This window comes from Solanum dulcamara, chromosome 5, assembly GCF_947179165.1.
Source record: "Solanum dulcamara chromosome 5, daSolDulc1.2, whole genome shotgun sequence".
NCBI lineage: Eukaryota > Viridiplantae > Streptophyta > Magnoliopsida > Solanales > Solanaceae > Solanum > Solanum dulcamara.
The window spans coordinates 8751755-8764786 of NC_077241.1; the positions used below are offsets into that span (position 1 = coordinate 8751755).

At 38.8% G+C, this 13032-nt stretch overlaps 1 protein-coding gene across 2 annotated transcripts in view; it reads right to left on the reverse strand.

The window, feature by feature from the left end:
* Positions 1–465: 465 nt before the first annotated feature.
* Positions 466–13032, reverse strand: part of LOC129888990 (uncharacterized) — a 50151-nt gene continuing 37584 nt past the window's right edge. For both annotated transcript variants that reach the window (XM_055964077.1, XM_055964078.1), the window contains 12 exons: positions 10779–10844; positions 7224–7454; positions 6413–6619; positions 5960–6263; positions 5139–5298; positions 4927–5035; positions 4142–4274; positions 3233–3288; positions 2860–3159; positions 2650–2772; positions 1709–2398; positions 466–812 (listed from right to left, as the gene is read on the reverse strand). In XM_055964077.1, the coding sequence (XP_055820052.1) occupies positions 639–812; positions 1709–2398; positions 2650–2772; positions 2860–3159; positions 3233–3288; positions 4142–4274; positions 4927–5035; positions 5139–5298; positions 5960–6263; positions 6413–6619; positions 7224–7454; positions 10779–10844 (2553 nt within the window). In that variant the 3' untranslated portion in view covers positions 466–638. The remainder of the gene's footprint in view (positions 813–1708; positions 2399–2649; positions 2773–2859; positions 3160–3232; positions 3289–4141; positions 4275–4926; positions 5036–5138; positions 5299–5959; positions 6264–6412; positions 6620–7223; positions 7455–10778; positions 10845–13032) is intronic.

Sequence of the window (13032 nt, forward strand, 5' to 3'; positions counted from 1 at the left end):
TATCAATACTCATATTGAGTTCGACTAGATTCAAATTCATGTTAGTACTTAATACTTATTGGTGATATTTCTTGAAAGCACCAAGTTGATAAAGAGGAAATTTTTGCCTAAAATTTAACTTGTTAAAGGCCAAACTTACTACAATGTCTCAAGTTTGCATGACATTAGTTCGTACATGAAGTAGTTTTTCTGAAGTTTGAATCACCGGTCTTAATCCATCCCAATGGCTTTAAGCTTTTCCAACACCACCACTTGATTTAAACTCAATTTGCATATCTGAAATTCAACATTTTCAAGCTTATAAGTTGTAACAATGGTGATTCTAATGTTGAAAACCTTAACTAGCTATGAATACAAATAAAAATAAAAAATAAAATGTGGTTGTAACATTTGCTACAGTTTGCCAAGCACAATCTGTAACGTACTTTAATACACTACCAATTGAAGAAAAAATAAAAAAAATTAACTCGAGTAAACAAGGCTTAATTTATATAAAATAATTATGCCTTCAAGTTAAAGGATCTGCACCCTAGAAGTGCTTTTTCACTTTATTTATTTTAACCAAAGTTACAAATATGAAGAATTCCATGTGCTAAAAAGTGAACAACGTAGACGATAAGTACAGAAGTTATCAATAATCACTCTTCAGAGAATTGAGACTTGTAGATATCAGCCCCAGTGGTTGCTGCAGTTTTTGGGAAAAACCTAATGGAGAAAGAGTATGGCACGGCAGGAACAAGATATTCATCATGAACAGTAGGGGACCAGCTATCGTCTCCGCCCAAACCCATGTGTTTGTGGTCAAGATGCACCTGCAATGCAGAAAATCGCTGTCAAAATGCTATTACTACATAATTTCAAGATTTCATTTGCTGCGAAGCACGATGATTTCTTTGGATCATTTTTTAATATTTGATTGGATATACCCGTGGGTAACAAAGAACGAAAACAATATTTACAAGTTGGTTAGAGAAATTAGCATGGAGTGAGTAATGAGAGTTGCAATACAAATGTTAACACCCTTATAGGATGTAAAATGTGTTATGTTGATTGTTTTCTGCACCAAACACATTTAAGAACACCAAAAACAGAAAAACAAACAATGTTGTAATACCAAATGGAGCCTTTGAAAAAATAGATAGATTGTAAAAGGAGTAGCAGCAGCACAAAGACAAGGGAGCTAATCCCAGGCACCCTATGAAAACAAATACATTTGCGATTCCTTTTTCCCATTATGATTACGAAAAAACCATGCTATTAATGCACAAATTAATTCCAAATAGCATCCTTCACAAAAGGGACATACCACATGAACAGACGAGGGCCATTCAGGCGAGAACTAAATCAGAATATGATACAAGATCTTCATTTTTCCTTCTAAAATAACTTAAGCTAAGCATGCCTTCGCCATACCCCCCCCCCCCTCCCCGCCCCAACAAAAAAAAAACAACGAAAAAATGATTTTCTCAGCCATGGTTTTCTGTACTTATGTAATAATACTTTCCTGAAAACCAATTGATGGATAAATTCTTGTATTGGAGACTAAAGAGTAAGATGCTAATTAAATGGTCCAAGAAGTTGGTTATGTTCCTCGACTACCAAACCAAATTAAATCATCTTAGGGAGACACAAAGCTAGCCAGTGAAAGTGCGCAAGTATGTGAAAGTTGAAATGCAACAACGCATGCATAAGTTAGGGACTGAAGTACCTCGATGTTTTCACTTTTCCTGAGATCCTCATTGTGTGTAGTTCTCTCGAGCTCAGCGGTGCTGTAGCAGCTTGCATTCATTTGCATGGGTGGAGAGCCTCCATGTGTGGAAGCATAAAGTCCTACTCCATCTTTATTTTCAAATGTCACCCATCTAACATCTGCTCTGCCTGAGCATTCCCCAGGAACAACATATGGCACATGCATTTCACCTACGGGTAGCTCATAAATGCTTAAATGAGCAGCAGATTTCCGGTCTGGATAACATTCAAATGGCCCCCTTCCGTACCATTTAACCTGGTCTACAGTTGAATCCAATTGAAATTCAAGCCCGACTCGTGGCAAAGGTGGAAGATCAGGACATGGGTTTACATTGCACTCTAGCACAACATCTCCTGAACCATTTATCAAAAGTGTCATGCCAACCTTAAAGAGAACTCTAGAAGTTTCCGCATTTGAGGGAGTTTCCTCCTCTGCTTTTGCTATGCCATGATAAGTAGCTGATATTTTCACTTCGTGACTGTTCATATTTTCAACAGAGCAGCTTTTTTTCACAAAGATTAGTTTGTCCAGATTAGCAGCCTTCCACCTAGACAAGTAACTCAGTGGCCCTCCCCCTTTGTCATTATCTGTTGGTGCTCTCCAAAAGCATGGATAGATGCCTTTATTCATTATTGAAACTCCATTAACCTGCAATCATTGAGTGGAACAGAAAATACAGTTAAGAAATAACCCATCTTTACCATATGCGACATCATAACTGTTAAGTTGTCCCACAATGGATGAGGGACTGTTATTTCCCTATAAGGTCACGTGCAACCCTCACCTCATGAGAGCCTTCGGAAACTAGGTCAGGGTCCATTTCTTTACAATAACCAATAGTATATAGCTTTATATAATATTGTACCAACGCTCAATTTATTGAAGCATAAAGTATATACCTTCCAGCCCTCTATACCACCAGTTTGTTTGTTAAATTTCAGCTCCCACCAGTCCTTCTGCCCAACCTTAATTATGTCATCAAGAACTTCACAAAGTAATGTGGCATTGGTGCTTCTAATGATCTAAAACAATAACAGTTCTTAAAATAGTCAGTTATATCTGAAAAAAGGACTACCAGACTTGATAAAAAATGTAAAGTATGAGCGTACGTGAGGGACAACTTCCCGTCTGTTAGGCAACAGAACTTGTGTGGACGAAATGAGGTGACCAGAATTAGCCCACCGAGTAGAGTTCAAAAGCTTTGCTGTAATTGTTAAATAAATTTCCGCTGAACTAGATGAAGTCCATGCAGAAAACCACGGGCCAGATTCCCATTTTATTTCATGACTTCTCTGGGGTTCTATGACAAGTAGAGGGAGGATCCCAGACCCAAGTTCACACCCATCGCCATGAAGTACCCAGTTAAACTCCAAAGCTTGGGTAGTATCAAAGAAATGCATGTTTGCTATCTGGAAAGAAAAGGTGTCATTTAAGAGATATTGATGTAAGTGAACAGAAAATTTAAGTGGTATACAAGAGTACCTTAATAATTCCTTCTTTAAATGAGACCTTGATTGGCTGGTAAAGAAGCTTGATCTCTGACAGAAAAAGTGTTAAACAGTTCGGCACGTTCAAGTTTAGCAAGCACCAACAACAACATACCAGGGTAGAGTTTACGCCGACCTTACCCCTACCTCAGAGGTAGAGAGGTTGTTTTCGATAGAACCTAGGCCCAAGGAAAAACAGTCCAAAGTAGTCCAGAAAAAGAAGTAGCGGAAGTACAAGAACAAGAGATGGTAACAAAACTACAACAAAACAATACTCTAGTCAAGGTACAAGGAATCAACAGATAGTAACATAAATCGAAGGACAAGAAACTATAGAAGCAATACTATGACTACTAATATGAGCAAACAGCAAGACAAACTGCTACTTACTACCCTTCTATCCTACTCTGTGACCTCCACACCCTCCTATCTAAGGTCATGTCCTCGGTAAGGTGAACCTAATCCACGTCCTATCTAATCACCTCTCCCCAATACTTTAGGTTACATGGTCCAACGTAGATACCATGCTCAGGCATGTACATGCTTTGTGCATACTGCCCAATTATTCCATCCTTCCCCTCCCCCATATATTTCCAGACATGAGGAAAAACTTGCAAGACTGCCAGCATGTTTGGGACATATTTGCTAAACATTCTGGTCACTGAAAGAAATTTCAATCAAATGAAAGATGAGATATGAGTGAAAATTAAAAGCTTTACCCCCAAAAGTACCCAAACAATTAAAAAAAAAACACTTATTCAGCATTGCTTAATGTTCCATGCTTCCACACCCTAATTTTTGAAAAAAGGTTCGATGATTTGACTTATTGTCTAATAGTCTTGCAAAGTTATTTGTATGAAAAAGGGGAAAAACAAATTATTGAACAAGATAGCTGCCTACTCACCATGTAATGCAGGATGAGGACTTCGATCAGGCCATATGACACCATTTAGGCAGAAGTTTAAATCATTAGGAGTGTCCCCAAAATCACCTCCATATGCCCAGCGCATTTTTCCACGTACTTCCTGTAATAATCCCTATAAAGAGTGCCAAATGACAGTGTTCAATGAAAAAAAAGAAGCACAATTAAAAGAACAGAAAGATATAACATCTCTACGCCTACTACTTTCCGTGTGGGAATTGAAGCTTTTTGTAACTGCGTAGGCTTCAGAATATCACGCAACAATTATGCGGTCAAATGGTTTTAGCTCGGTTCTCCATGTGACAATGTTAAAAATACAACGACATGCATTTCGCATCAAAAGTTACACTTGCAGCACCAAATGCCAGATCCAAAATCAGAAAGCTTGTGCCTTCTAAACAGGATTTAAGTATTAAATGAACCAATTCTGACTTATGCAATATGCACATAGACTAGAGACAGCCACCAAGTTCTATTTCAATAGAACAGGCATTAGTCCTAGTATTTAAATTCAAATTCAACAATCTATCCTACATGGGGTTTGCATCTCTAAAATGTCTTAGGTCAATAAACATACAATTGCTTTAACTCAGACAACAGCTTGAAGCCATAAAAATAGAGTCATGATAATGTTTTCAGAAACTAACTAGCTGTGAAATATGTTGAAGAGAAAAAAACTGCAAAGCAATTTATTTTGGCAACTACATTAACTCCTATTATTAAAAAATGTCCATAATTACAGGACCAATCCTAAACCATGAACAAACCTGATCAGCCCAATCCCATATAAAGCCTCCTTGCAGACCGAAGATACTATCTATTGCTTCCCAATATTTATGGAGATTCCCATTGCTGTTTCCCATGGCATGTGAATATCTGAGAAGTTTTACACCAAAATTTGCAACGTAAACTCATCGCATTAAAAAATTACGAGCAGTTAAATTGACAAAGAAAAAGAAGTGGATATGGAAGATCATACTCGCACAATATCAAAGGCCTCTGTTCAGTTGGATCTTTTGCTATTTCAACTATTGTGGACACACGTGCATACATGGGACATACAATATCTGTTGAAGGTGTCCTCGATCCACCACCTTCATAGTGCACCAGTCTTGATGCATCTTTTTCTCGTACCCAACCTGAAAAGAGTCTCTAACTTGGTTGGTGAAGATGACAAACTAAGGAAGGGGGTTAGTTGCAAAGGCTGCATGGATGGATCTAAAATCTAGCCTTTTCTCATCACGAAAGAAGCATGACGTATCTAATGTTTTTTTTGGCGACCTAGAGGATCAAAAATATCACATGCAGGATAATATAATATATTATGCATTTAGCCTCTGATCCTTGATTTTACTCTTCAATTGAGCATCCCCCTCTAACTTGGCTATCTATAGGGTATTTACAAACATAGTCATTCAGATAGCGTTCTGATCTATAAACTATAATCAAATATACCTAGCAGTTATGGATTCAAGCAATATATACAACAAGCCTTAGCAATGTTAGGGAAGTATACTAAAGGTGGTTCCTTCAGGGCTGGTTTTGTGGCTAAAGTATATTGAAGGCAGTCCCTTCAGGCTGGTTTTGTGGCTAAACTACTGTTCCTCTACCAGTAAAAGACCTATAGCAAATGGGGAAAACTGAAGAGCAAGTATCATCCGTGTTTGAAGTTGTGGCCACATGTATTTACCTATGAGGAAGTGTCCTTACATCCTTTGAAAAGCCTAGAACTTCACTTTTTGTAGAGCAAAGAGTTAACAAAACAGAAATGGAAAGTAAAAGTAACGAAAAAGTATATACCAGAGAGTGCTGCATGATTCGGTCCATAGCTTGCCTCATTCCCTATGGACCATATTATAATACAGGCATGATTTTTGTCCCTTTCAACCATGCCGACCACACGATCCAGCATGGAAGCAGCCCAACAAGATTCCTGTGTAGGATGCTTATAGTTTGGATAATCAAAAAAACCATGTGTCTCGATATTGGCCTCATCGACCATGTACATGCCAAACAGATCACACAACTCATACCAGCGCTGATGCTGAGGATAATGGCTGTTCCTGACAGCATTAATATTGTTTTGTTTCATCAAAACCAAATCCTACAAGAAGTAACAGGATATATGATTTGTCTTCAACAGAAAATAAGAAGATCTTACAATGAAAGTCTATAAGCATGCCTGAAATTTTACAGTGGAGAAATTCATCACATGTTTAAACAAAAAGAAAAAAGAAAAAGGATTTAACAAACCTTGACCATGCAGGACTCCAAGTTTGTCTTTCCAAGACGTGGATGGTGCTCATGCCTGTTGACCCCTCTAATTACTACTGGACGTCCATTTACTAGCAGCTGTTTTGGGGCTTTTGATATTTTTCTCATACCAACTTGGCATGATTCACAGTCAACCAAGTTCCCTGATGCATCTTTAAGGGTGATAACAAGAGTGTAGAGATTTGGCTGTTAACAGAAGAAAGAGATGGATAAGGAATCAAAAGTCTTCCACCTTTTCCTAGTTATAACTGGAAATAAAGTCCTGCAAAGCTTAGCTAAAGCTGTGGAATTCAATACATGGCAGGGTCATTCAAAATGTAGAAGTAGAATTTCATGATAAGATTTCCCAACTTAATAAAGCAGAAAGATTCCTTGCACTCTAAGCTTCCCTGCAGGGGAGTGCAGGAGAAAAAGCAGACTACCAGATTATAATGAATGATTAACATTGTACTAGTGCTACTAAAATGTAATGGAACATAGTATCAGTTCTAAACCCAAATCCTACATCAAATGAGTTTTGAGTGTGGCAGCTATTGAGATATGCAATACTTAGTTTAGACGGAGAAAAAAAGAAGCAAAAAATGTGCCCTTTATGAAATAATAGAACAAGGAAAATAGCATTATAAAACATTATCATGGTTTAGATTTCCAAAACTTTTGTGACCATATTGATTTGCCTCTCCACCTCTCAGGTAGGGGTAAGGTCTGCGTACACTCTACCCTCCCAAACCCCACTTTGAGGGACTACAGTGGGTATGTTGTTGTTGTAAAGCTAAGAAAAATCACTTACTTTCTCTGCAGACCAAAGTTTAGGTGCTTGCACCTTCCCTACAAGCATGTAGCCTTTAAATCCAAGACAAGGATCAGAAGACAGAACTAACTCCAGATGAGCAATGTTAGCAGAAAGCAAATCAATATGGTCAGAGTGGCTAAGCCAATTTCCACTGTCATAGAGTGAAGCTTCAATAATGAAGTCAGAAATATCATTATTCTTGAGTGAGTTATCAATTTTCACTTCCACCTGCATTATAGAAAGAATAAGGTAAATCAGCAAAATTATGTCATGAGTTTTTAAATCCCCTTTTCCATAAAAATAACATACTAAAATTTTTGAGCCAACCCAATCGACCAATTGCCGAAAGTGACAAAAGTTTCTCCCTGTAATGATCAAACCAGTATAAGATGTTGTGACTTTATATTTATTTGATCAAAGGGTCATCCTTTCAACTATTGTACTTATCACATTAGTAAACTTTCTTCTCTAAACTTCTCCACCTAGCTCAATATAAAAATCTACTCAAACATTTCTTACTTCATTAAAGGTAAAAACAGTTGATAAATAAAATAAAACAACCTGTTCAAATATTTCTTTTCTCACACTATTACAGTCCGTGCCACTCAAAATAGCTTTAAATAATAGGATGAAGGGAAATGGGAAATTAAAACAAATGATGGGTTGCAAGTCTGACAAGAATTTCAAATTCATGAATAACCAGAGAGACTTATATTCTAGTAGTGAAAAGAAATGAACATTGGGCCTGACTCAAACCTAAAATCAACCATAAAAGCTAGCTAGTTCATGAGGTGAGGATTGATCACACCATATAACGAGATCACCGAAGTTGAACACCCCAACTGATGTGCGAACTCAACCCCTCCCCAGACACGTCAAGAAGTAGACATATGGAGCCTGAAAATATAAGATGGGGGCCCAACATCAAATAAACATGAGAATATGGATGAGTCTCTGATATCAAGAAAGGGTATGGACACTGGGACTAAGTTAATCCAAAAGCTAGCTTATGAGGTGAGCATTGTCCAAGATCATAAAACATGACAGAAGTTCCACATATTAAAATGTGTGACCATCTAATTTAAACTCTTAAGCTAGTACTTTTTATTACTTAATTATATTATGTCTCAACATGTTCCCTCAAGTGCAGGCCTGCTTCTTTTCGTAAGCTGAACACATGAAATTTCATTTTGATAATGGGTGTGGTGATACTAGAACCCAAGACGTCTGTCTAATGATACTGTGAGAAAGAGAAGGAAGATATAACATAACTTGATTATTCCCTAAAGTTATTGGGATTTAAATAACTAAGTTTGCATGTCCTAGAAAGGAAAGGAAATCAATACATAATGATAATATACACTTACAAGGAGCAAATCAAGCTATTTACTATATTTACACTTATGCTAGAATATTTACGGGATTCTAACTCCCCCTCAAGTTGATGCATACAAATCATAAGTATCAAGTTTGCTACATACATAACTTGTTCTAGGACTAGTGAGAGACTTGGTGAATATATACTAGCTGATCATTTGACCGCACAAACTTTGTGACAATGTCTCATGAGACTATCTTTTCCCTGACAAAATGACAATCATTCTATGTGTTTGGTCCTCTAGTGGAACATTGGATTTGATGCAATATGAATGCAGCTTCATTATGACATAAGTTCCATTTTACCAATCTCTCTGGATGTCAATTCTTTCGGTAGTTGCTTGATACATATAAGTTCACATGTAGCCACTGCCATAGCTTAATATTCTTCTCTTATACTCGACCGCGAAACTACATTTTGATTATTACTTTTCTAAGAAACCGAATTTCCCCAACTAAAACGCAATATCCATAGGTAGATCGTTTGTCAGAGTATGACTCTGCCCAATCTGCATCTGTATAATCAATAATTTGATCATGTCCAGTGTTTGTAAGTAATCCTTTTGGTGGAGCAAATTTTATGTATTGAAGGATACAAATAACTACATTTCAGTGGCTGTCATAAGGAGAATACACGAACTGAGTTACAACACTAGCCGTGAACACAATATCAAGTTGAGTCACGGTGAGGTAATTCAACTTGCCTACAAACCTCCTATATCTTCTAGGACCACTAAGGCACTCCTCTTGACCTGATAGAAGCTTAGCATTGGGTTCCATCAGAGTATTAATAGGCCTCCCTATTTCATTAAGAGCATCAAGAGCATATTTCCTCAGTGAAATAGCATTTTCTAATTTGGATTGAGCAACCTCAATGCCCAAGAAGTACCTCAATCGACCAAGATCCTTCGTCTGAGTGCGGGAAGAGGTGATGTTTTAATTCGATAATTTTTTCTTTACCGTTATCAGTGATGACTATATCATCAAGATAAACCACTGAATACATGCATAAATCTGGAGAAGAGTGACCATGAAACACATTATAATCTTCTTCACTGGACAGTAATATGCTTAAATGAAGCTATATGGACAGTGAGGATTCAAATATAAGCTGACACCAACTTGCTTGGGATTGCAGCATAGTAGTTGGCTATAGAGATCCAATCTCTAAACATGTCCACATTTGGAGATAATTCTGTTGACTAGCAGGATACCAACATAAGCAAGAGAATTTAGTTACTTCTTTTGTCAGCAGCCAACCAAATAAGAAACAAAGCCAACCAAAAGGGTTAACCCTTTGCTTATCTCTGCCTCCCCAAAAAACAAAGGATATAAAATTAGCACAAAAAGAAATGAAAAGTAAATGGAAAAAGGGTAAGATAACAAAAGAGAAGCACAAGACTTTAATCTCATACTTTGTATAGTTCAAACAAAATGAGGAAACAATAAAGAGGGAAACTATTCGATGGAAACTAGTTTTCTGCTGTCTGACGCAACATGGACATAAGGACATAACAAAGGTTATCTTTATGATAACTTCCAATATGGACTAAGAGGCATTTTTCTTCGAAGACAAAACAAAGTCTTAATGCCCATTAAAAAATAATCAAAGAGGAAACTAGGGCCAACCAAAGTTGGTCAAACATTAAGGATTTTCTTAAAAGGTGCAAATAAAGATTGACAAGATATATCAGAAGACAAAAACAACAATAAAAGAAACACAGTAAAGGCCATAGGGCTCTGGTCTAGTGGTAGAAGCGCAGCTTGTGATATGTGAATTAGGTGCATGTCATGGATCCGAACCTTATCACAGACAAAATCCTAGTATTTAAGTGGAGACAGGTAAAGGGGTGGGCCCATGATCCACCGAGTTTTGAACCGTGCACCACTGATCCTCGAGGATTTCTAGGTTTTCAAAAAAATACATTAAAACCCAAAGGTTCTATTATCAGGCTTAACATTTATCAGCAAAAGTTTAGAACTCTAGCCATTCTCACTTGGCCACCTGCTCTCTGCCTTTTCCACATCCAGTATGGTGATGATGGCTTGAAAATTCCAGCAAATTTTTCCATAATTTGGTGGCAGAACTGTATACAGTTTGTATGATACACTGCACCAGTAGGATAGCGAAAAAGAAAAGGGAATCTAAGAAAGTCATTCCCTCTTTATGATTACCTCTATGTCCGCATAAGAAAAATCTTCGGCCATGTTTGTTCTGAAGAAATAGTCAGCAATAAACGTCTGCATCAGAAAAGTTGGGTAATAAGTCAGCAATGACCTAGACAAAACAGAGAAATGCCAATAGTAAAAGACAGAGAATATTAAGAGCAACAGGTCAGTCACAGTGATATAAAGAATGGTAAAAAGAAGATGAGTTGTTCTCAACCAAATCATTGCATAAAGTCATAACAAATCAGACTTCCCAAGAATCCTATTTAGTATAGACTTGCCGAGAGTGTAATGAAAAAGGGTAAGAACTGCCATATGTCAGACAGAAAAATATGGTTTAAAATAGTATGACTAGTTCTCAAGCAAAAATTACTACAATAAACCTGGAACTTAGACAACAACAACAACAACAACAACGAACCCAGTGTGGTCCCACCATGTGGGGTCTGGGGAGGGTAGAGTGTACGCAGACCTAACCCCCACCTTAAAAGGTAGGGCGGCTGTTTCCGAAAGACCCTCGGCTTAAGAGAGAAGAACAAGGGAGGAGAAACAAGGAAAAACAAGACATAGGTCAGTAAAGCCAGGCATATAACAGACAATATAAAGATATGAATAATGAGAGCGATAAAGCGATAAAGTCAGGGTAGGAAAGATCGGGGATAAAGGAGCATTAACTACTATAGATAAAATAAGATACCCAAAGTATACTGGGCCAACTAATATAAGCAGTAATCCCATGCAAAATCATATGTTAAGACAAATGAGCGCGACTACGACTACTATGGAGAACCGATCGGCCACCTAGCCCACTACCTTAGTCTGAGTCCTCCATAGCCTCCTATCTAAGGTCATGTCCTCGGAGAGCTGCAACTGTGCCATATCATGTCTAATGACCTCTTCCCAATATTTCTTCGGCCTCCCTTTGCCCCTCCTGAAACCGTCCATAGCCAACCTCTCGCACCTCCGCACTGGAGCATCTGTGTCTCTCCTCTTCACATGCCCAAACCATCTCAGTCTCGCTTCCCGCATCTTGTCCTCCACCGATGCCACTCCCACCTTGTCTCGGATATCTTCATTCCTAATTCTATCCATCCTAGTGTGCCCACACATCCACCGCAGCATTCGCATTTCTGCGACTCTCATTTTCTGGACATGGAGTTTCTTGATTGGCCAACACTCCACCCCGTACAATAGGGTCGGTCTAACCACCACTTTGTAGAACTTGCCTTTGAGTTTTGGTGGCACTTTCTTGTCACACAGCACTCCGGAGGCGAGCCTCCATTTCATCCACCCTGCACTGATGCGGTGTGAAACATCGTCGTCGATATCCCCATCTTCCTGTATAATAGACCCGAGGTATTTGAAGCTTCTTTTCTTTTGAATGGCCTGGGTACCAAGCCTCACTTCCCCGTCAGCCTCACGCGGCAAGCCACTGAAACTGCACTCCAAGTATTCTGTCTTGGTCCTACTCAATTTAAATCCTTTAGACTCCAACGTCTGTCTCCAGCCCTCCAGCTTGTCGTTAACTCCGTTGTGAGTCTCGTCAATCAGGACTATGTCATCCGCGAACAACATACACCAAGGCACCTCACCTTGTATTTGTCTGGTCAATTGATCCATCACCAGGGGGAATAGAAACGGGCTAAGAGTCGATCCCTGGTGCAACCCCATCGTAACAGGAAAGTGCTCCGAGTCCCCCCCTACCGTCCTTACCCTGGTCTTAGCTCCATCATACATGTCTTTAATCGCTCTAATGTATGCCACAGGTAAACATTTCGCCTCCAAGCATCTCCATAGGACCTCCCTTGGAACTTTGTCATAGGCCTTTTCTAGGTCAATAAATATCATGTGTAAGTCCCTTTTCCGCTCCCTATACTGTTCTACCAATCTCCTTAAGATATGAATGGCTTCTGTAGTGGAGCGCCCCGGCATAAATCCAAACTGGTTCTCTGAAATAGACACACTACTCCTCACTCTCATTTCTATCACCCTTTCCCACACTTTCATAGTGTGACTTAGCAGCTTGATACCTCTATAGTTGTTGCAGCTTTGAATGTCTCCCTTGTTCTTGTACACGGGAATGATTGTACTCCACCTCCATTCTTCCGGCATCTTCGATGTCCTGAAAATGACATTAAACAGCGCAGTCAGCCACTCCAATCCTACCCTACCTGCATTCTTCCAAAATTCCCCAGGGATCTCGTCAGGTCCGGTCGCTTTTCCCCTGCTTATCCTACGAACAGCTCCCTTAACCTCCTCA